General features: G+C 45.7%; 1 protein-coding gene and 1 long non-coding RNA gene across 2 annotated transcripts in view; one reads left to right on the top strand and one right to left on the bottom strand.

Annotated features, from left to right (window-relative positions):
* Window positions 1-219: 219 nt before the first annotated feature.
* LOC128419515 (uncharacterized) lies at window positions 220-14,430 on the bottom strand. Its single transcript, XR_008331864.1, has 2 exons — window positions 13,777-14,430; window positions 220-829 (listed from the first exon to the last, which is right to left on the bottom strand). It is a non-coding gene; the product is annotated as an uncharacterized LOC128419515 (long non-coding RNA).
* A 617-nt stretch (window positions 14,431-15,047) lies between these two features.
* TSHZ3 (teashirt zinc finger homeobox 3) overlaps window positions 15,048-23,443 on the top strand; it is a 114,888-nt gene continuing 106,492 nt past the window's right edge. Inside the window, exon 1 of the mRNA XM_053400284.1 lies at window positions 15,048-15,144. Within this exon, the coding sequence (XP_053256259.1) occupies window positions 15,105-15,144 (40 nt within the window). The 5' untranslated portion in view covers window positions 15,048-15,104. The remainder of the gene's footprint in view (window positions 15,145-23,443) is intronic.

Below are 23,443 nucleotides of genomic sequence, written 5' to 3'. Positions count from 1 at the left end.
TGACAATTGTGGGGTGCGTGCGTGTGTGTAGGGGAGGGTGCAGAGACAGCTCCTGTGGAAATTAAAAAGCAAAGCAAAAGCCGAAAGAGTGAGGCCGAAACTCCATAGCTATTGGAACAATTACAGAGCACACGCATCCCTTCTGAACAAATCGACCTTTTCCTTTTCATCAAGTTGCAAAACACTAAAGGTTAAGGAATGTTTGAAAGGAAGCTAATGCTTTTTAAAATGGGGAGGGGGGGTAGATTTATTCAAGACTCAAGCAAACTTTGTGAGGAACCGTAAGGCACTAAACACATAAATTCCCCGCTTCCAATAAAAAGAAAAGAAGGTGAATATGAACAGGCACATGCAATCTGTACATGCAATGTTTTTGTTTTTTGTTTTTTTTTATTGGAAGGATGAATGAATGTTATGAATGAGTGTTGCTTCCAGGACGACATGAAGTTTGAAAAGAATAAATAGCCAACGAGAGGCACCTGCCCCAATGCTGGTTAATTGCAATTTTTAAGCCACATTTCTTTGTCTCTAGTGTACGGGGATGACATGAGTACAAGGAGAGCAGATCAATGATGGTGTCAGATTTTCTTACTTTCCACATTGCGTTTGACCTGGATGGCACGAACGGTAGTCACAACTAACGGGGAAAATGAAACCGCCTGTCCTGCTTTTATCACCCTAATGAGCACAAACAAAAATATGTAGAGAAACGCTTTCCCCAAAGTTCTCGAGGTTACTGCTCCAATCCTTCAGCTGTCCCTGAGCGAGTAGGGACAAATGTCAATTGGTACACCACGCAAAGGATTTGTGGGACAATTCAATCTTTACCCTAAAAAAGAAAGAAAGAAAAGAAATTGTGTGCAATAACAACAGCTGCAACTATAATAGCCTTAGTGACAATCATCGGAAATTAAAGAGAGAAAAGGAACATAAGACTAAGAACTACAGCATTATTAAAGACTTAACCATTAATGAACTCTGTTTTGTGGCTTTTGTAGACTGGAGTCCACATCATTGAATGGAAGTCTGCAAAAGCTTCTGCAAACATGGAATCTTGTCAGTCTTTAAGGCGACCCAAGACCATTTTGCATTGGATAGGGATGGGGGAGAATTTCAATTCACATCGCATTTAAAGGTGGGAGTAACTTATCCACACTTTTTGAAACAATATAAGACGATACAAGAAGCATAGCAGGCCTTCAAAATTTGCACTGCTCTGGATTTTGCAACGCTATTCTCTGATCAAGTAATGTGCTAAGAAATGTGTATAGGTGGAAACAACATACAGGAAAAATTAGAGGTAATTGCTTTGCAAAAATGTGCATATTAGGCAAAAATGCACAAGGACACACTAGTGAATCTTCATGAGCAAAAACAAACTTCAAATGGATGTAGAAGTGTGGATAATTGAATTTAAGACTGGAAAAATGACAAAGAGGGAGAAACAGAAATTGACAGATTTGCCCATCCCTGGTGCCTGATGGAACAAAAGCAGCTGCCCCTCTGGAATAAGGACATAATCCCAGTCTGACAAAAGGTCCATTTCGTCCAGTATCCTATTTTAACAAGTGGGCTCCAGACACTTCTGGAAGCCCATGATCAAGGAGCTTGAGTTTAGTGTTCTTGCAAACTATTCCATCTAAACATGATCAGCTTCCTTCTAAACCTACTATGAACTTTCATTGCCCTCAACCAGAGCCAATGTGGTATTGTACAGAAGATGCTAAACCAGGAGGGCCTGGTTCGAATGTCCCATACTACAGCTCCATAAGTGACCATAGGCAAAGCAGTATTTCTCAGCTAACAATTCTACCATCTTATTCTGTGGCACATGTAGACGGGGCATTGGTGTTCTTCAAAATGTGTCATCGTCCCGTCCCCCCCATGTATGGTCAGGGCAGGTCCAACATATTTTGCTGCCTGAGGCAGAATGCTAACAGCTCTCCCTCCTCCAATTCAAGGTGTGTAGTACTTGAGGAGGGCCAAGTTAAAATCCCGCAATCACCTCTTATTGTTGTATTGTCACTTACGCTAACAAAGATGCCTTTGCTGTCCCTTCTTGACATCCAAAACAAGCTGTCTGAGGAACTCACTACACTCTGCCTAATGGTAGGGGCAGCTGTGTCTAGGATGTCCCTCTGCCTTGGTGCATCCTCCTCCCTGTTCCAGAGTGGGGCAGGCCTGTGTGGATTAAAATCGAATACTGGACACACATGCCCAATTCCAGGTGCCACCTTCAAAACACTTACCTAAAATTACAGTTGAATTGGATTAATAAATGAATGCAAGATACTAGAGCTTAAACGGGGCTCTGGAGATGGTGCAATCAAACTTCTCGAGATGTCAGCACAGCACTTAGCAGTATTTAACAGTTGCATAATATATGGAAATTCACTTCTGTGTTCCCATGCTGGGAGATATTTCATCTGCTGACATTCTGATTGCGTCATGCAGCTATACAAAGCAGAAGAGCCCTGCCAGGGGGGAAGAGTTGGCAACCTTAGTCTCAGCTTTTCCATGGCTTGACCCCTGCACTTGAAACTGTAGCTTTGTTAAAGGGTCAGAAAAGTCCTTGACATCCCCCTTCATTGCACTGCAACGGCAGCTATTTAACCAGCTTACACACACCCTAAACTGTGATAAATCCAGATACTCAGAAAATCCTGGGAAGTGAATCATTTCTGTTTCTCTTCCCTAAAATCCTGTTTGCTAAAACCCATTCAGTAGATGAGAGAATATTTTTTTCGTTGTGAATAAGTGCTCAGGTTCATTCAGTCATTCCTGTTAACTGCCAAACACGCCCCCTTTCTCCAGCATATAGGATTTCTATGAAAGCATGATTTAATTTGCAGTTAATTAACTCATCAAATCATCATTCTGATTAATCAATTAATGCTTTCAGACCCAACCGAGACATTTGTAATTTCTTACGAATAAAGTGGGCCCTTTTTTAAATTCATATGGCATGGTGATCAGCCGAAGTGAATGACAGGCAGTGTAAGTGATGCTTTGGACTAAAGTACATGGGATGCTCCTTCAATTAAAGTTTGAAAGCACTAATAGCCATTGATTTGATTCATTCATTAACTACAGATTAAAATGTTGAGTTTACAATCAGAACTCATCCATTGTGGGGAAAGGGTGAGCAATACGTTTAGGTATGAAGCATTGGGGACAAGAGCCTTGGAAGGGTTGCTGTAATACTGGAATGTCTCTAAGCATGTACAAAGTGTTTTTCCATCATTGGTGAGCCTGAAAATAGGCTCTGGTTTGTTTGTTTTTCAAAATGTTGAAGTATTCTGCACAGTGGGGAATCTGTGGCAAACAGACTTGATATTGGGGGGGGGGGAAACGTTGGGGCAGTCATTGTGATGCCCTCTAGATGCTGTTGGACTACAACTCCCATGAGCCACAGCCAGCATGGACAATGGTCAGGGATGATAGGACTTTTAGTTTAACAGCAACTGGCTGGCAACATATTTGCTACCCCTGGCAAGGTGTCAAGAGAAATTCAACTACACTCTTTAACCACAGACAATTGAGAGACAAACGAAATGGGTGTGTACAGCACAGGCAGAGATGCCTCTAGTATAGCTCTCTTAATGATGATGTGCATCTAGGCAGCAGCGGCAGCACCACCTCGCCCCAAATGGTAAAATGGTTTAGCTCCAGGCACCTCTTCATGATCAGAAATAAGCATTCCTGGGGGAAGGAACCATAGCACAGAGGGGTGGGATTGAGCGCGCTCGCTTCTCCTGCAAAAGTTCCCAGGTTAATACTTGGGCATCAGCAGTTGCAAAAGGGCCAAGGGATCCCAAATATTGGCTGCGGCTCTTGGTCGCACACAAGCCCCGCGCAAAAAGGAGTTTGCAAAAAAAGACGAGCCGGTGCCTTCGCGGCGCGCGTAAACTTGGTTGCAGGGTCGCAGGAAACCCCTCACCTTTAAGAGCTGTGAAAGGCAAGAGTTTAAACGAGCGTCACTCTCCCTCACAACTCTGCAGGGCAAACTTGCTCCGGTGCCCTCCCTCTCTTTTCTTTTCAGGACAGATAAAAGAAAGTCCTTCCACTGCGCAGCGGCGCGTTGTTGAACGACGGAACTCGCGCCCGCAGGAGGCAGCGATGATGGCCACCAAATTGGATGGCTTCAAAAGTGGATTGGACAAATTCGTGGAAGGGGATAAGGCTATCAATGACCGCCAGCTACTAAGGTCATGCTCTGCTTCCGCAGTTGGAGGCAGCAATGCTCCTGAATACCAGTTGCTGGGCTCTTGGGCTCGGGTCTTGCTTGCGGGTTTCCTACAGGCATCTGGGTGGCCACTGTGAGAACAGGATGCTGGACTAGATGGGCCACTGGCCTGATCCAGCAGGCTTTTTCGGTGTTCTTTTCTCCCTTGCATCAGGTCACACACACACACACCTCCACCTCTTCTCCTTAAAGGATAGTTAACATCCAGGAGAGTCGTCTTAATCCTCCCATCAATGAAAAGCAAAACAAGTAATCCAGCAGCAAAAGATGTTTCTAATTGTTGACAGCCCCACTTTTTTTGCTAAGGAACCCCGGGAGACCCTGCTGGAAGGGCAGGAGCAGTTAGTGGCGCGCCCCACCACCAACGCGTGCCAAGGGAGGGGGGGTCTCTTTCGAATCCACCGCCTGCTCTAACGGATGTCTGTCTTGGAATCCAGAAATGCCTTCGCCCCCCCCCCTTTGCATTTTGTGTCCCAGACAAAAGAGAACCCCCCTTGTTTCTCTTGCGAAACCATCCCAGCGTCGAAGGAAAGGGAAAAGGGTCGTGGGGCCGGGGGAGGATTTGTCTTGCTGTAAATCACCCATCCTTGTCTGGGACTGCTAGCGCCTCCGCCCTGCTTAAGCACATGCGTAACTCTCACCAAAATAAGTGAGACTTATTCGTTTTAGTGGATCGGTGCCAAAAAATTTTTTTAATTGTTTTACACAGCACATTTTTTTTTAGAAAGAGTGAGTGGGCGGGTGTGTCAAAGACGTGGACATAAAGAAAATACGAATTCTTAGTCTCTCTCACACACCGTTTATGCTATGCAATCAAATGACTCGTGCTTTCTTTTTTAAGCGAATCAAGCTTTATTGAGTATATATTATAGATTATTTTTTTTAAAAAAACAACAACATGGATGGATCTGGATATCCTAAGCCAGGATCCCAGAAACGTTGCTCGTGGTTCTTGCTGCGCTTGCCCTTCTTTTTTAAAAAGCAAGCAAAAGGGAAAAAGAAAAAGAAAAGAGCAATCCCATTTATGCAAAGGCGTCCGCTAGCAAAAACTTCCTAAGGGTGTGTGAAATTGACTAATCTCTCATGGCTTAATATAAATAGCATTTGCTGTCGCCTCTGGTGGCGTTGCAGGATCCGTGTCTTTCCTCCTCCCTCCCGCTGCCCAGCGAGAGCGCACCGCGGCTCTGCCAGGCGTTAACTTATTTCTTCCCAAGCGATGGGCAATTGTCTTCTGCAGAGATTTCTCTTCGCTGCTTCTCTCTCCGGCGGGAGAACCATCTGCAGCTTCCAGCTTTCTGCAAAAAACAACCCTGAGCGCTCTCTCCGTTTGCGTTCAGGCTGGGAAGCGATCAACCCAGAACAGGACGTCCCAGTTACAAACTGAGGGAAGCGGGCGCAAACAATATTTTTATTTTTAAGGAACCAAAATTCCTGCAGCTCGGTCCAGGTTGAATAACCTGGTCGGCTTTAGTGGATTTAAAAGAAAAATATATATACCTTCAGCTGCAGCTAAAACAGGGTTTGCAGCAGGTGAGGTTTTGCAAACTCCCCACCTGGAAAATCTGCACTGCCCCAACCCCCAATTTGATGCCCCCAGTTAGGAGTTTGGAGACGGCCTCGAAAAGTGGTGCTTAAAAGCCATCTCTCCCCCCCCTTCCTTCTTCCAGAAAGGGTGTGTTTGTGTGAGCGCGCGCGCATATTTATGCCTATGTACAGTATAGTGTGTGTGTGGCCTCAGCAGAATGAAAGCAGAAAACTTATCCAGGGAAGCTTATATATCCCCTTGGGACTCTTGGGAGGGCTGCGTGTCCGTGCGTGATGCTCTCTAGTTGTCCCTTACGCCCGTGGCGCAAAAGGGAATCGGGAAGGCGCAAGAGCCACTTTTCCACAACAGCCCCGCGCAGAGGGAGGTCAAGACGCGGCGTTGCCGCCGCCCTTTCCTGGGCACAAAAGTCCAGAGACCGGCAGGAGTGTGTGGCGCTCCTGAGCGCAGTTGGCGAGGTGTCCTGGGCAACTGGCGAATACCTGCCTTTGCTCTGCAAACCGTTTTCATTGGCCAGCCCTTGATCTGGGGCTCTTCTGACTTGGCCCCCATTGCACTGATTTACTGGGCGCTTTAGTTCAAGAAGGAGCGCCTCTGGCCAATTGTAGCCTCTGGCCAGTTTTAGCTTCTCCTGTGTGTGGTGTTTGTGTTAAGGTGTTTCAAGTACACGTACGCACGCACCTCGCAACAGCTCCTTCCAGACAGCGACTAGGATGACAGGGAAAATAATCTGGAGAGGATTGTGAGACGGGATCTGATACAAAGGAAAAATTGAGTTTCTTTTAAGCATCGCTTCCTTTTTTTTTTAAGAAAGCGGGGAATGGCAGTAATCCAGAGAGGCAAGACAGGCATTGAATCCAAGCAACATTCCCAATTAAAATAAATAAATAAATGAGATACATAAAATCGAACTTTTCCTCTCCTTGCAGGACTTGCTGAGCCCGTTTGCAAAACCTAAAGGAGTTAAAACAACAACAATTATTTTGCAAAGACCAGCAGAAGGTGGGAAAGGGGGTTGTTAAAGAATTGCTCAGACTCTCCAGATCAATGGCTTGTGTGGGTCATTTCCGACTTGGAAGTCTTTTGAGACTTGCCTCGCCCCCCTACACCTCTCCACATGCTGATTGCAAACGGTTTTTAAAAGTTCCAAGCTCTGGATTTCTGGGCTGTTAAAAACTAAAACCCTAAAAACTGTCGGAGTTATAACCACCACCGCTTTAGAGGCTCGGCAGACAAAACATCTGGTTCGTTAGGGCAAAGTTGCTGGAAAACAGAAAAGAAAACTTTGCTGCCGTGCAAATTCGCTTACCAAAACAATTTACATTCGAGAAAAGGTTCTTAGCCAAAATGAACAAACTTAGTTTCCTTTTTCTTTTTAATTTGTATCCGAGGGCTCTGGGAATCCACAAGTAATTTCCAACAGAAAATACGTTGTTATTATTGCTGTTTCATAGCACTTGGGGCAATTTCCCCCAGAGCTCCGCCTCCCACATTTCAGGATTAATGATTACTTTTCCAACTATTTCCCCTCCCCACCAATATTTCCACCACCCTTCAAAAAAAGGGAAAAAAAGAACTGAAGGATGTCATTGGGAAAGAGTGAAGAAGGAGTTATGGGAGGCTGTGTTTTTTTTCCAAGCCTACAAAAACCTCAGACCCCTCATATTTATGTACATTCATTTCTCCCTTCCTTACTGTTCGTCAAGGAAGGGAGGGGGGGAACACACCCAATATTTTCTTTTCCTTCCCTTGGGAGAAATTAAAATTAAACTTGCAATTAAAATCGGGGGAGGGAGTGGAACTAGTTGTTGCTTCACCTTAGAACAAAAGAAAATGTTGGCACAGGAGGGGAAATATTATTACCAAGTTGCTTGTTTTAATAGACAGGCAAGATATATTTATGCTACACACACACACGTCCCTGAACCTTGCCAATTTCATTCTGCCTTGCCTGTTTACACACACACAAACACACACACACACACACACACAATATTAGGGAAAAGGGTTCACAGCCTCTTTAAGAATGAGTATCTGATTCTTAATATTACAAATACAAACTTTCTTGGGGAGATGGTAGGAATCAGATCCCAGTTCAAAAAGGTCGGCCACCGCCACACACGCACACGATCATCCCCTTGCAGGCTTCTCAATAACAACACGACTGACTACCTTTGCTCATGACGTTGTTCTGCAATGTATTTCTGCAAAGATTTTCAGCCTCCAGACTCTCTCTCTCTCTCTCTCCACTCACAGGCCAAACCCGTCCTCTTTGCAGGATCAGATCCTCAAGTTCCCTTAAGCCCTTGGCAAATGTAGGGCTCCCCCCTTTTTTTACTCCCAGTTTTATTACTCGAGGCCTAAGCAACACTCCTACAAACAAAGTACGCAATACTTCTTGGGTGAACTTTTGATTTCTTCTTAATGACGTTCAACGAGAAACGACCGGGTTAGTGCAAGGATTTGGGGAGGTTAGGTGTTTGGCTGTTTGTGCTTCCAGCAAGAGAAAAGACGTAGGAACTAAGGCAGGTCCTCTACGAAGCTGGTCCCAGCCAGCAGCGGTGGCAAATCTGCGTCTGCGTAGCCATGCCCAGTTTGGTACCCACGCCTCAAATACCTAAGGATAGATCATCCTTGCCAGATTGTCTGCCGCTGAAAAAGGAGGCAATTTCTTTGGAAGATTTGATCTTTTCGGAAGCCAAGTCCTTCCTCTAATTCTGCTAAAATCATCAACCTTCCCAATGTAATTACGACCATTTTAGGAATACTGGTAATCAAGCTTTCATTACAAATAAGTTTCTTTTATCTAAAAAAAAGGGGGGGGAGTGTATTTGAGAAGTCAACTTTCTTGTGACGTTACAACCCAGTAGGATATTTTCTGCTTTGTTTAATAAAACGACAACTTCTCATAGCAAAAAATGTCAAAAGTTCCTTTAAGAAAATATAAATAAATATAAACAGTTATAGGGTAGGTGTGTATAGCCTAGCAGACGTGATTCCCTACGGGGGCAAGTCACCCCCCCCCCGAAAGAAGAGGGGTTTTATCTGAAAACTGCCACGTTTAGCAGACTGCTTAGTTTCAGACCTGTGCAAAGGTTGCCCCCCCATCTCTCTCCATCTGAGCTACCGAAGTTCTCTGAAATGCTATGCTCATTCCCCAATCCCGAAACGGCAACACCTTAATTAAAACAATTGCATTTTACGTCCTTAGTTTCTGATAAGAACCATTAAGAGAGTCTCCTCTTTTTGCAAAAAAAAAAATAAAAATTAAAACGCCCCCCCCCCCAAGAACAAGCCAAACTTGTCAGCCCAAATTCTCCAGCGCCTTCCGTAAGACTCATTCCATATAGAGGTAAACTCTCCCAGGTTTGAGTTCCCGGAACAATTAAGACTAAGGAGGTGAATTATAAAGGGAATCCTTCCTCTCCTCCCATCTTACATTATAGCTCTCTGGTTTTACCAAAAGAAGGGGGGGAGCGAATATTGTTTCTGATACGTGGGGGAGGAAGATCAAGGTCTTCTCTCTTTTTTCTCTTTACACCTAGCACCCTGGCGGGGGCGGGGGGATATCCCCTCCCTGCAAATTCAATGCCATTTTGCAGGTATTTGACTAATTAAAAAGAAGCAGTTTCACTGGGCCTGCCTTGCTAAAATGCAGATCTTTCTAATTTAATAGCTGCAGGGGAAATGTGTGTGTGTGTGTGTGTGTGTGTGTGTGTGTGTAGGGGGGAACCTGCAAGGGCTAGACGACTTGTAGTGCCCCTCTCTTCCTGTCTAAACTCCTCTGCCTCTTTCCATCCATCCAATTCTGGACCACTGTTTAATAGGAAAGTGGTCCATGGCACCGTCAGGATGCAAGAAGAACAGGATTAGAGAATGAGGAGTAGATTGGTTGGGGTGGGGGTCACAAGTTTGTGTTGGGTTCTTGTGGTCCTTCAGACACACCAGGGGTTCCTGATGCGACACTCAGCTCAGGAGGAAGTGAATCCAATGAATGGAAGGATCCACATTATTTGTGGCGGGGGCGGGAGCGGGAAGCGAGGTCAGAAGGAGGTCCTTTCCCTCCCCACCCCCCGGTTTAAAATTCTGACTTACTACTCATTTGCACGCAAAACCGCCTCCCTTCCTGGCCAATAAAACTGCTATTAGCTGGCCGTTCTTCTAATTCTAAAGCACTGTGGCCTGGAAGAAAAAGGAAAGTTTTGCTTCGGTGCAAAAAGTTAAAGGATCTCTCCCGTTCGGGTTGCAAAACAGGCCTCTATCTCTGTCCGGACCTCATGGCTTTCAGTTACATCTTGTCTAACCCAGATATCGCCTAGTGTACCCCCGCTCCTTTGGGGAAAACCCCCACAAATACACACACACACCCCCTAATAACCACGAGCGATTCTCACGCTGAGCAAAAACTCTCAATAATAACAGTCTCAATTGCGCGCGCGCCTTGCTTTGGACACCCGCGCATTCTTCCCTTTAGGATCGTGTGCAGCTCTCTGTAGCTGGTCACACAAACCCCGTGCGCTTTTACGCGGTTTGACAAGCATGCATTTTGGAAAGCTGCTCCATTTCTCCGGACTTTGTTGGGTCTCTGTCTCTCTGCTCTCCCCTCCGCCGCCGCTTCAAGACTTTGCGCTCACATTTGCTGCAAAGGCAAGCTGACCCCTTCTTCCCTGCTTAAGTTGCCCCGCGCGCGTGAGTTATTGGTGCGGAATCTCCCAGCCTCCCGTTCCGCCTGCCCGGCGCTTGCAGTTGCAACGCGCGCATCCCGGGTGACACTGATGGATGCGCCAATGGGGGAGATGGACAGATGTTGGGGCGGATCTAACGGCATGCAAAGCCAGAGAAGCAGAGGGAACTCGGAGCATCGGGATTGCGGGGAAATAAAATAGAAAACTCACTCATTCCTGGTACACACAACCCGCCACCAACCCACCAGCAAAGTCAGAGAGGAAATGTTTCTATTATTATTATTATTCTTATTATTCTTATTATTCTTCTTATTATTATTAGGGGGTAGGCTAAGGGTTTGCTAAGCAAGCCCTTATCGCCTCTAGCAGTGGCCAGATCCTGGATCCTGCAACAGCAAACCGACGCCAATGCAATGGAGCCCAGCGACCCTGGACAAGACAACTCACCCTCTTCTGCTCCTAGGCAAGAGAATTAACATTCTCCCACGCTGGCGGTGGCAATTTCCCGAGGACTGCAAAATACTTTTGCTCTCTCTCTGTTTGTGCATGTGTGTGTCTCATCCTAAGGGACCGTCTCTCTCACCCCTCCCTTTCTTAAAAAAAAAGGAAACCATCCAACAACAGCATATTTTTCCCTCCCCCTGCTACTCTTCAATGCAAAAAAAGAAAAGAGAAAAAGTACCTAATCCCTTCCCCCGCACAGCAAAACCCAACATCTGAAAACATCTGTACCGAGTGAGGGTCTTGGGAGGCATCCCAAAATCTTCAAAGACTAGGACAGACTGCAGTGTGTTTCTTAATTTTTTTTATAAAAAAACCTTACTGTGAAAAAGTGAGATCACACTCTCCCCCCACTCAAAAAAGCACGAGATTACACACAAATTGTTATCATCATCATTTTTTTTTAAGAGAGGAAAATTCTTTGCTACTGATGTTTGCTGCGCTCAAGCAAAAGGATCTGGGTCTCCAGGCGCTTGCCCGGGCATTGCAGGGAGCTGTTATTAAATATCTCTCAGCCACACAAAGAAAAGAGAGCGGGGAGGAAGAGAGAGAGAAAGAGAAAGGGGGAGGGGGTGCAATTGGCAGTCGAGAAGGTGCTTGGCTCTACCTTCTGATCCATGTTCATAAAGCACTTGAAACGCAGTTAAGAGTCCATCCTCTCTTCTCTGGCTCCCCCTCTTCCCTCCTCCCTCCCTTCCATTCCCTCTGCCGTACCCTATTGCAAGCCAGGAACACCCAATCGAACGCGCAGCGCATCGATTCGCCAAGCGCTCTTTTGGCAAGGGATTTCTTTTTCTTTCTTTCTTTCTTTTTTTAAAAAACCCACCCGCCTAGATCTCTTTCCCCCACCAATGAACTTGGACTTGCAAGGCGGGGTGGGAGCGAGCGAGCGACTGAAAGAGCCTCTTTTAAAAAATAAAATAAAAATTTTAAGAAGTACGTGGTGTGATGTGTGGTGAAGAAGAAAACCTGGGAGGCTTGTTTCTTTTTGCAATGGACCAAGCTTAGCTGGTCTTTATTATTATTATTATTTTTTCTCCTTCCCTTCCCCGTACTGTTTGCAAAGATTTCCTGGGGGACCTTTGCAAAGATGAGGACAGAGACGTGAAGGAAGGCAGGAAGAGGAGAGGGGGGGAGCGGGAGGGGGGGAGAGCTCCTAAAGTGGATCCCCTCTGCAGCAAGAAAGAGGATTGCAAGCCGGAAACCTTGGATATATGCTTGCAGGAGCCTGAAAAAGCACCCAGCAAGGAAGGCTGGTAAGTCCGGGAAGCAGCAATGCTAGAGGGGGGCGTGAATCCCGGAGGGGCGCATGAATGCTGTGGGCCCCAGAGAGAGAAGCGATTGGAGGGGCGCTGCTGTTTCTTTCCTTTCCTTTTTAATGCTGGGTCCTGGGTGGAGTGTTTTGTTGTGGGGCAGGGGAGAGTTGCACGTGCAACCCAGCTCCTACTTATGCGTAGTCGGATGCAAGTACCACCGACTCCGGCGGAACTTCTTCCCAAGTCAATGTCTCTCTCCTCCCCCCCCCCGTCAAAAACCCCTTCCTTTACGTTGGTGGACTCACGAATCCTAAGTCCCGGGACCCCTGATGAAAGCAGCAGGGTCAAGTTTCAAAGGGGCTTGCACCCCCTAACAAGGAGTTTGCACCTCTGTTGCTGGACTCCTGCGGTTGACCTATGCTGCTATTATTATTATTATTATTAATAATAATAATAATAATAATACTTCAAGAGATTTTGGCATGCGGAACACAGTCCTCCAGCCTAGAAAAATACTTTGTCCCTTCTGTGCTCTCTCTCTCCCCCCTTGAATCCCCCGCCCTAGTGCTGCCACTGAATGGGGGGGGGGGAGTTTAGAGGCGCCTGGAGGTGGTTGAAAGGGAAGGGAGCAGGAAGCACCCCTGATAGCAGAGCTGGGCAGACCTTCTCCCTTCCTCTCCCGCTGGCCTCCCTTGACAGATCTGCTGTCAAGGCCTGGATGACCGGAGGGCGGCCGCGTTTCAGGAGGGGTGGGCAGGCGGGAGAGGCTGCCTGGAAGAACTCTGGCTCACCCCTTCCCAACCAACACCCCCCCCCCGCCTGCCAGCCACCCCCATCCGCATGCCTTCCACGCACTTCCCAGACTTTACTTTGCTGGAGGAATTCTCCTCCGAGCTGTAGAGGAAGGAAGATGATGGATTTCTTATTTCTCCCTTTTGGAGAAGAAGAGAGAAGGATCTCTAAGCCACGGGGTTTTTGTTTAAGGGGGATTCTTTCGAGGGAGTTGTCTGAGAAGGGGAGGGATTGGGACCCTGGAGCAACATAGGGAGGAGAGGTCAAGAAATGGGAGCCTTCCAGGAATCCCCCCTGGGGATCTTTGGAAGGGATCTGGACTTTGGGTGGGTGGTCTTTGAAGCTCACGAGATGGGCTTCGTCTCCAAGTTAATTGATCCAGGTGGGATAAGGGGAGACCCAAAGGATGCCTTGGAGAGGTTTAGACGGGGGCTGAGAAGGCGTTTAGGATATTGGGGGCGCTATCCCCATCTTTGTCCCATTGGCCTGGATCTGAGATTCCCTCCAGACCTCAGGGCTTTGCAATAGGAGCGGGATCGGAGAGCCCAACCGAGGTGGGACCCCCAAACTCCTGTCGGGTGATGGGACGAGAAGTCTCCGGTATTTTTCCTGCTCCCAAAAAGAGGTCTGTCTGGGGGGGGGACAGGGGGTCCTGCCAATGCTGTCCTGGGGGTTCCCTCTGGTTGTGGAGGTGGGTGGAAACCTAGGAGATGCAGCCCGAGCACAGTGTGTGCGTGGAAAGGTGAGTCTCACCTGTGGGACGGGACGAGGAGCCGCTCTTCCTCTCCTCCTCGGCCACTCCTGGGGGTTCAGGCTCCGGGCAGGGACTTCCATGGGATACCCAAAAGGTGGCTTTCAGAACTCTCACGCGTGGTGGTTGGGGCGAAGTGGGGGGGGGGGAGGAAAGAAGGACGGCCCACCAGTTGGGTTGGGGAAGAGGCATGCTCCTCCCCTGCTTTCCTTGGGCAGCTTGGCATCTGAGACAACCCCCTGCCCGCTCTGCTGCAGACCGGGCACCCTCGAGATCACTCGCTCTAAGCTGATGGGCGCCGTCGAGGCTGCGGATTGAATTGAGCGGGGAGGGGACGGGTTGGAGGAGGAGGAGGAGGAGGGATCCTCCCCCCGTCCCTCCTTGTCCCCTCCCCCTCCTCCCGGCTGCCATCTGGGGAGGGGGAATCCCCTCTCCTCCTGCCTCTCCCCCTCCCCACTCCAGAGCGCTCTTCTTTCGCGCGTGGCCCTTGCTGCGTTGCTGGGCGGCTGCCGCGCGAGGCGCAAAGAGTTAAGGCGGCAGCGGCAGCTTCGGCGGCAACGGTGATGGGCGCCCCCCTCTCCCTCCCTCTCCCTCTCCCCGGCGACTAGTTGGAGTCACGCTGCGATCATCTCTTTTTCCCTTCAAGCTTTGCCTGTTGCCTCCGCCGAAGCCGAAGAAGCCGCCGCTCCCTCCGAGCGCCGCTCGCCGAGCCGTCGGTGCGCCGGGCTGGAGAACTGCAAGGCTGCGCGCGGCGCTTCCAAGAGCCGGCCGGCCGCTCCAGCAGGAACCCCGGAGGGCGCTTGATGCCGTGAGCTCCCCGAAGAAGACCGGAGGAGGAGGAGGAGAAGGAGGCGCCGCCGCCGCCGTCGGGCCGGGCTGGGGGTGGCTCCCCTCGGAAGGACTCCCCCAGAGGGCGCCTCCACAGGGCTGGCCCTAGTCCTTGCGCTCCTTGCTGCGGGGCGATCTGTCAAAGTCCCCCCTCCTTCGCTCCTTCGCTCCTTCCCTCCCTCCTTCCCGCGAGCAGCAGGGCTGTCCTTTGCGCTCCCTTCTCCGGCTGCTGCTCCTGCCTCCGCCTCCTCTTTCTCCTCCTCCTCCTCCTCCTCTTGCACATCGTGCATGCCCAGCAGCGGCAGCAGAGGCGGCAGCAACAACAACAAAAAGCTCGCAGCGGCAGCGGCAGCCCAGCCTGGAGCGGCTCTCTCCTCCGACCCGGATCGAGGGAGGCTGAAGCAACTCTGCTCACCCCCAGCCCCCAGCCGGCCACCTCCTCCGCCACCTCCTCGCCGCCGCCGCCTCCTCCGGGCGCTGCCAGCGGACGCTGCCTTGCAACATGCCGAGGAGGAAACAGCAAGCGCCCCGGCGCGCAGCAGGTACGAGCCAGGCGCTCCCCCCACATCCTCTCTTCCCAGAATCTGCCACTCCAGGTTAGATTCCGCCCTGCACCCCGCTCCTCTCTTGACCGCTGGTTAGCCAGCCTCTCCTTCGCTCCTTCTCTCTCCCACGATTTAGGAAGCAGGGTGGGGTTGTGGGGGGTTGGTTGGTGGGAATAGCCACCCTCTCAGCGCCTTACTTTTGATTTTATTGGGGCGGAGACCCTCGGATTCCGGAGCTTTGGGGCACTTTCCTGAACTGTGCATCATCTGGGTGACTTGTACAAAGAGGGCCGTTGGGGTCCTCTTTGGCTTCCCCACCGCCTTCCTGGTTCCCTCTCCCAGTTTTTCACCCCAAATGTTATTTATTTATGGTTTCTTGTGCCAGAGGAGGTGGTTTGGCAGGCGGCACAGAGAGACGCTTAGGACCATGTGGATAAAATTCCTTCACCCAACTTTCTTTCTTTGCCTTTGGGGGTGACACCGAGAGAGGGGGGCACCACCACCAGACACCCTCTTCTTTCTGAATGGGCATTTCCTTTGACACCCTCCACGCTATTGATTTCTAATTTATAAGACTAAGCTGCACAGGAAACCAGAGCAAAGGAAAAAAAGGGGGGGAAACGGTTCTGGATATTGTTAGATGGTTGTCAAGAATCTTTTTTTACATTCCTTTTTACACTTGCCAGAGTTTGTTTTTTAGCATATCCATATACTTTTCCCTTTTAACTTTTTTTTTAAAAAAAGAAACTGGTCCACTTTATTTACCATCAGCCGTGCTAGCTCTTGTTAAATTTGCAAACCGGATATTTTTGTGTGTGGAAAGGCCAGGTTTGCAAAACAAATACTTCTTCCTTCCTCCATGCCTTCCTTTTAAAAACAAAACACCAAACTCCTTACCTTTTATTTTTGCAGCCCTTTTTAAGGCAAGGGGTGGGTGGAGATCTGGGTCTGGAGCAGAGTTTCCTTGGCCTGTTGCCATCCTTGATTTGATGGCTGATTGATTGCCTGTCATCCAGTTGCCTTTGATCTATTCATTCCCAATAAACCTCAATAAATCACTTGCCATGGTAACGCCAGACTCTGTATGACATCACACACGTGGCCTGTCAGCTCTGCCAGTGTAACTTTCAGGGTTTCTGGTTTGCTTTAGTTGGGGTGGCATGGACGGAGAGAGTTGATTAGGGGAGATCTTCTTGCACTGGAAGATCCCCTCCTTGCAGAGTACTAAAGGGGAGAGGATCAGTATTCTGTGGATATTTAAGTGTGGGAGATGAAGTTCTTGTAATCTTTAGGAAGCAGACATATGCAAGGTATGCTGAGTGCCCTTTGATTTTGAAGTGGTTGTCGTCCTATGTTTAATCAGGGAGTTTATCATTTCTTGTGGCAATGAGAAGGAAGGTATACTTCTCAACAGCATCTTCTCAGAAATGGCTTGGTCTACAAGATAACCAGGCAGGCAGGCAGGCTGGCTGGCTGGCTCTCATGGGCGACAAGTTTGATTTTTCTCGAAATGAATCATCATGCATGGCATACATGCATCTTAACTTCATTCCTACATATCCATTTACCCCAAAGCATGCCTCACCAATCTCCTTCCTTTCTTGAAGTTGTGATAGGAAGAAACTCTTTGTTTCCTCCTTACAACACTTTAGCACTTTGCTCAGGAGCTGGGAAGTTAAGGAAAAGTTTCTGTTTGTAACAAACACGATGACGTAGGCACCTATCCCGTCTTTTGCCTTTCAGATGAATGTGAAGAAATGCTTGAAAGGTGAATTCAGAAGTTTCCCTTAACAATGATTAATTTCACTGGAAAGGAAATATCTTGCAGGAGGTTCAGGCCTGTTCCTCAGGGCTAAACCAAGTTTTGAACTTGCAGTGTTCAGGAAAGGAAAGTCTCCAGACCTCTGCTGGAATTGGGGTTGGGCTGTGCTTTCTGCTGAACCTTTATATTTTGAGGCATGCTTTCTTCTTTATATATATGCAGTTCTCACAAACAACTTACGATGTGTGCTGCACTGAGCTAAAGTGAAATCTCTCCTAACCAACAACAGTGCAGATTTTGAATAAAGCTGAGCACCTTTGGCTGAAGCATTTAAATCACTTTAAAAAAATAAAATAAAAAGGAAAACTAATATAGCAGCATTTTTTTTAATGAAAAGAAAGAAAAGAGCTTTGCAATGTAAAGTAGCAGGTTATTTAAGAAATATTCATTAACAAAAAAAAGGGAGTTCGGGACTAATAGGAGATGGAAGAATGGATTTGCTCTATCAAAATGACCCGTCAAAACGACTTTGTTTCATATTTGATTTAATTGTCTCTCTCCTGACAGGCACATTTATCAATAGCTTAATGGTCAATCAGAAGTTGGCAGAGTGAATGCTTTCATTCTTTCTCATACACTTGCCTTGCCTTTACTTTATCAAAATGCCTTTGGCTAATGGATATAGGGAGTGGGGGTAGAGAATGAATGAGATCTGCTTATTTAAGGCAAGTGGAACAAAACTATGCTGTTGGTATAGGAAAAAATAGCCGAGGAGCTTATTATTATTATTATTATTATTATTATTATTATTATTAAAAACCATTTGATGCAGCAGAAAGTTTTTTTAAAAAATGTTTTCTTTTCTTTTTTATTTAACAGCTGCAACTTGTAAGGTCCGTGACTGCTTTTGTGGTATACTCAGAGTGATGACAAATTTATTGCTTTGTACTGATAGAGCAAAGAGGAGAAAAAACGGGGGGGGGGGTAGAGGGAGAGTATGTGTGTTGGAGAGAGGAGACATACACATTACATATCCCTTGATTCGTCACTCAGGAAATCCAGTCTCCAGCAACCTTGAGAATACTCTAGGAAAAAAAAAATCCCCCCCCTAAACTGAAAGGTCCGCTCAGCCATAAAAAAAGAAAAGTTGTTTTGCCAGCTTCATTAGTGTTCACCTAATTAGCTGTAAACCTGATGGATTCCTGACAGCTTTAATGATTGGAGATGACAAGCTCCACGCAGTGTCATCCAGCGGAATTAGGTTTGGAGCTAGTTTGATGTAATCAAGTTGATATTACACAGTCCTGGTTGCCTTTAGTTGTGCATTAACTCAATTTTCTGCTGCAGGTGACAAATGGGCTTTGGTACCTGGATAATCATGTCATAGGAATTAGGGCCCTCGTAATGGTCTGGAGTTGAATAACAACAACAAAGGACTCTCGGCAGCGTAGAGAGAGCTTGCAGCAGGTATTGCAGACAGGTGCGCAAATCCTTCATGTCTAGCCCAAGTGTGAACACCACAAGGGAGAAGACTAAAGCTGTCTTGAAGAATCAGAGAAATCTGTAAAAATGATGGTGTCTGTTTGTTTACTTTAGGACTTGGGTTGAGTAGGGTGGATGAGAGTAGAGGGGATGGAGGCGCTGAACGGGGTTCCTAAGAGGTACCAAAAGGTTTTATTTGGATAGCATTCTCCCCCCCCCCGAGTTTTCATCATTTAAGTTGGAAAATGGTGTGTGCTGAGAAGGGGAACAGCATTTATTGCTGATTAGGAAAGTGTGGAGATTCTGCATTTAACAGAGGCCATTCTAGTTCATGCAAGCCATAATTATCTCACCTGGAATTACAAGCTTCCACATATTGCTTTAAAAAAATAAAATCTCCCTCTTTCAATGATTAAGAAAAGATTATTGCTGTTTCCTTTTTCAGGTGGGGTTGGACATGATGGCTGGGAATTGTAAAGGTCCCCTAGAAGTGCTTTCAGAGTGCCATGATAATACACATTGAACTCAGTGGGGCTTGTTTCTGAGTAGGCATGTATAGGGCTGTGTGGCTAAAGATGCAGCTCACCTTGGTGTTGTTATGGTGGAATTAGAGATTTCTCACTTTGCACCCTGAGGATGTTGCCACCCCACCTTCAAACAATAAGGCAGAGCAAATCTGATCTGAGGCCTGGAAAAATTACAGCAAAGGCTTCAGGTGTGATCCAGAATACTTAACACCAATGGGAATTATGTCATGGATTTCAGTGCTATGTGGATTCCACCATCAGCTCTGCAAAATATGCTTTATTTTCCACAACTGTACATGTAGTTCTATTAAAATCCTTAAATTGACTTCTGCTCCTGAAAAGGACTTAAGTCAGCAGGAAAACGTACAAATAGAAATAGATGGATTTTATTTTACTTCCCTCCCATGGAAATCTGTTTGGTTATCAGAGATCGCAGTGAAATTTACAAGTTCTTATAGCCTTGGTGGCGGTAGGAGATAATCTGCCATACAGGCTGAATTATAATGCTTAGGTCTTCAGGTGAAATCCAGAATTTGGGAATATGAGTTCAGGAAGTTGAGAGTAACCCTTAAAAAAAGTTTGTACACCACAAGTAGTGTGTGTGTGTGTGTGTGTGTGTAGAACTGCATGCTGTGATAAAGTAAACTCTCTTCCTGAGTCCCTCCAGCCTCAGCCTCTGGGACTTTCCTTTGCTTACAAACCTGCCACATATTTCTCTGTGGGGCACAGAGTCTTCTTAGCTGACAAAATGATTAGTTATGGTTAAGGTTGTCCTTTGCAGCCCCTTACCCCTCAAAATAAAATTTAAAAGTGTGGGAAACAATGAGCAAAAGGAGGTGAGGGAGAGAGTGGAGCGTAAACGTTTGAAAAAGGAAGGAAGTCCTGATTCCACTGAATGGCTTGTTGGGAAAGGGAATTTTCTAGAATCAGCTGCCACTGCTCCCATTAGCTTGACAGCTGTCAATTAGCCCTTCAGTAGTCTCCTGGGCCACAGTTTATTGCGTGCAGTTGATGTTGTCATTTTGTTCTCCGTTTTGCCTTGAGCACTATGATGAGCTGGAGTGAAATAGTCAATAACTGATGTATCAGCAGTTATTTCTTAAATTGGCTCACAAGTCTGCATTTCCCCCCTTTTTTATAGTAAAGATTGTTTTGTAAAGTGATTAGAATGAATTGTGACTGCTACAGGGTTATGGGAAATGTGGTCTAGCTTGGGGGGGTGTTAGAAGGATTATTTTTGGTGCCTTTTTTTTTTTTTGGTCTAGGCTGTTTTCAGGATCAGTGTGAATGTGAATGCATTAAAGGAAAGAGAGGGGAAGAGAGCGCACAACCGAGAGCATCTTCAGAGGAAAGTGCAAAGGAAATTGTGAAGCGTACAAGCTGCACACTTAGATGCATGCATATGGAACAGTGAAAGTGCGAATAAAAATAAATTTATTTGCCATTGAGGGGGGGGGAGAGAGGGAGAGAGCCTGCCCTGTAGCTTTTTACATAAACCTTGCAAGCATCGCCTCAAAACTGTGCAGCAATCCATATTTTAACCCGTTGTTTTGGCCAGTCTGAAGACAATCCTAGCTACAGCGATTCCATTTGCAAATTCTTAATATTAGACCCACTGTCTTTCAAAACAAAAAATAAAATAACAAGCAAACCAAAATGCCTCAGCGTTATTCAGGAAAGTAGGTGTATGTTTGCGCTCTAACAGTGGGCTATAAAGCAACAGACTTAAACCTTACATTATTTACAAAACCATTTAGTATCATGTTCAGGACCACCCACTTCCAGGTATTCAAGGCTTTGAATTCTTTCCATTATTCTGTTGCACCCCAAATTGGGGTTTTCTCTGTTGAAGGATTAGAGTTTTCTTTTTTAAAAAAAGAAAGAAAGAAAGAAAAACCCTGAAAGGTGAATACAATATATTGTATTTAATAACAATGATATGGACTGGTACATCCAGACAGATAATATGCAGTTGTAATTAGACTGAATAGACAGGCATTCATTTTTAATTTTTTTGACACATGCATAAAATAGTCATATAATAAGATAAGATGACAATTTTATGTTAGGTTGATAAAGTGTCCCGATACATGCATTTAAATGTCTGTAAGCCCTTTTTTATCCAGACAGATTAATTCTAGTTTTTCAGCATTTGCAGAGTCATTAAATTAATTTCCAGAATCCCACTAAACAAGTGAATTTTTGTGTGTTTCACTTACATACAGGGGTGGAGACTGGAATCATTGTGGTTAGGCTTTTTTGTTTGAGTATTTCTGCATTGAAAACAAAGTAAAAAAAGAAAGAAAGAAAGAAAGAAAGAAAGAAAGAAAGAAAGAAGAGAGATATTCTCCACAAAGAGAAGACTTAATCCCCCCCTTATATAAGATTATTTTGAAGGACAGCATAGAATTTATTGCCAGTAAAGTTGCTATCTAAAAAGGACAGGAATATATATATATATATATATATGTATGCAAGGATGTGTTTAGCTACCCATAATTTTGCCAACGAAAGATGCTTTAAGTTCATTGGAGATGGGAAGAATTCATCAGCCGTGTAGAGTCGTATGTCCTTAAAGGGGGGGGGGGGAGCAGAGACTTCATCAAAGGGATCCTGAATGCTCGCCAGCATTATACACCATCTCATTAGCTTCGTTACAAGGGGAGGGGTGGCTTTACCCAAATAATGAACTTGAAGAATAATTTATTATTTCATATTGCAAGGTTACATTCCAATTAATCAGAGTTCTTTTTCCTTCGCTTACAAGAAAGTCTTTAGAATACAGGTGAGTTCTCCACTGCAGCAATTCTGGCAGATTCTACCATAGGGAGGAAGCTCCTTTCCTCATTCCAGAATGCCACCAACACACTTCTTCATTTTAAACCAGCCAGTGAAAATACAACTGAACTTGACCGTTCTTGCAATAATACTAAGGTTGTGGTGGTGGTTGTCATTTAAAAAGTTATTTGCTGTAAGGGCCTAATTTGTGTGTGTATGTGTGTTTTGCTGATCCATGTTGGCCCTCAAATAAAAGCTTCTTTTTTTAACAAGCTTATAGCACAAATCAAGAGGTCAAAAGGGCAGCTGCATAATCCTGCTCCGAAGAGATGTAACATAATGTACGAAGTGATGGCCAAATTCTGGCCCAGCACCACACATTTCTGGTGTTAGTTTTTCTTTCAATATGCATTTCCATCATTAAGCTGGGCCCCCCCTCTCTCTCTGGGTCTTCTGTGTTCTTTGTAGGATGCAGGTTGCATGAAACAGGCCATTTTTTAATGAACAATTTAATGTAAATGGGTTCTGAATTTAAATTAATATTAATGAAGCTTTGAGTGAATTTATTTTGCATACACAAAGAGTTGTAACTCTTTCACCCAAACACTCTTGTCTGGATCTGCTAACACATTTGATGGGCAGGCTGGTTAGCTTTTAATTTTGTATGTGTTTGTGTATTATTGTGTGTGTTTTTTTAATCGATTATACCACTTTGGTCTTGCTCTTAGCACAGCATCAAGCAGAGCATCCTCTTGGTTTAAACACACACAAACACACCTGTGCTCATCTTTGCAGTTTACATTTTTTAGTAACTCTTGTCTTTCTCTTCCTCTTCCTACAATTTAGACTTTAGTCATGCATTGATGCCTTGGGAAATTGATTCGAACATTAGTTAGCAGAGTCGAGATGTTTTCTTCTTACCTCTAATGCATTATGTATCTCGGAATGATGGGATGTTCTATAATTAATTCTGTTAGATGTAATTGCTATAATCACTTTGATGCTACACATAATAAGAGTAATATGGTAAGCATATGAAAAAATATAAACACCTTATTGTAACGCTTTTGAGTCAAGGGCTTAACATACATACACAACTATACACAAACCAACCACATTGGTCCTTATTTTGCTTTGCACTTTATTTTTCCTTTCTTAGGCAAAGGTGACCTTTTAATTTTACATTTCCTTCCCTCCGACAAGGGAATTCTATAAAACATGAAAAAGTTTTTCCGCGGTGGCCAGAGCCCACTTTTACGTGAATATTATCACTCAGTTCAAAAGATCAGCCAACTCAGTTGTTCCTTGGCAGCATATAAGACACAACAATATTAGCATATATCTCCTGAATGAAGAGGCAAAACTGTACATGCTGTTGTAACCCAGTTGTAAACGATGCGGAAATTGTATCACATGCGCCTTCTCTTGTAATGAGGAATTCTGGGAAACATGAGAGATGAGAACTGGATATATAACTAGAGAGAGAGAGTGAGAGAGGAAGAGAGAGAGAACAAAATGATTGCATCATTTCCAAAAGGGGGAAAAAACAGAGACAGAATATGTTTCTCCATCCCTTATTTTTAACTTCCTTTCTCTCTCTCTCTTTAATGAACAGTGGTGAATTATGCCTTTGAAAAATAGTTGTGCATAAGCAGGAAGTGGAAACAAAGATGGCTAATAGGGCAGGGTGTGCACAGAGATCCTAGTTTCTGAAAGAAAGATGTTTAATAAGACCATCTCTCTTAAT

The sequence above is a fragment of the Podarcis raffonei genome, chromosome 8 (genome assembly GCF_027172205.1).
Source record: "Podarcis raffonei isolate rPodRaf1 chromosome 8, rPodRaf1.pri, whole genome shotgun sequence".
Taxonomy (NCBI): domain Eukaryota; kingdom Metazoa; phylum Chordata; class Lepidosauria; order Squamata; family Lacertidae; genus Podarcis; species Podarcis raffonei.
The sequence above is the reverse complement of the archived record's forward strand: the minus strand, read 5'-3'. Positions and strand labels throughout refer to the sequence as shown.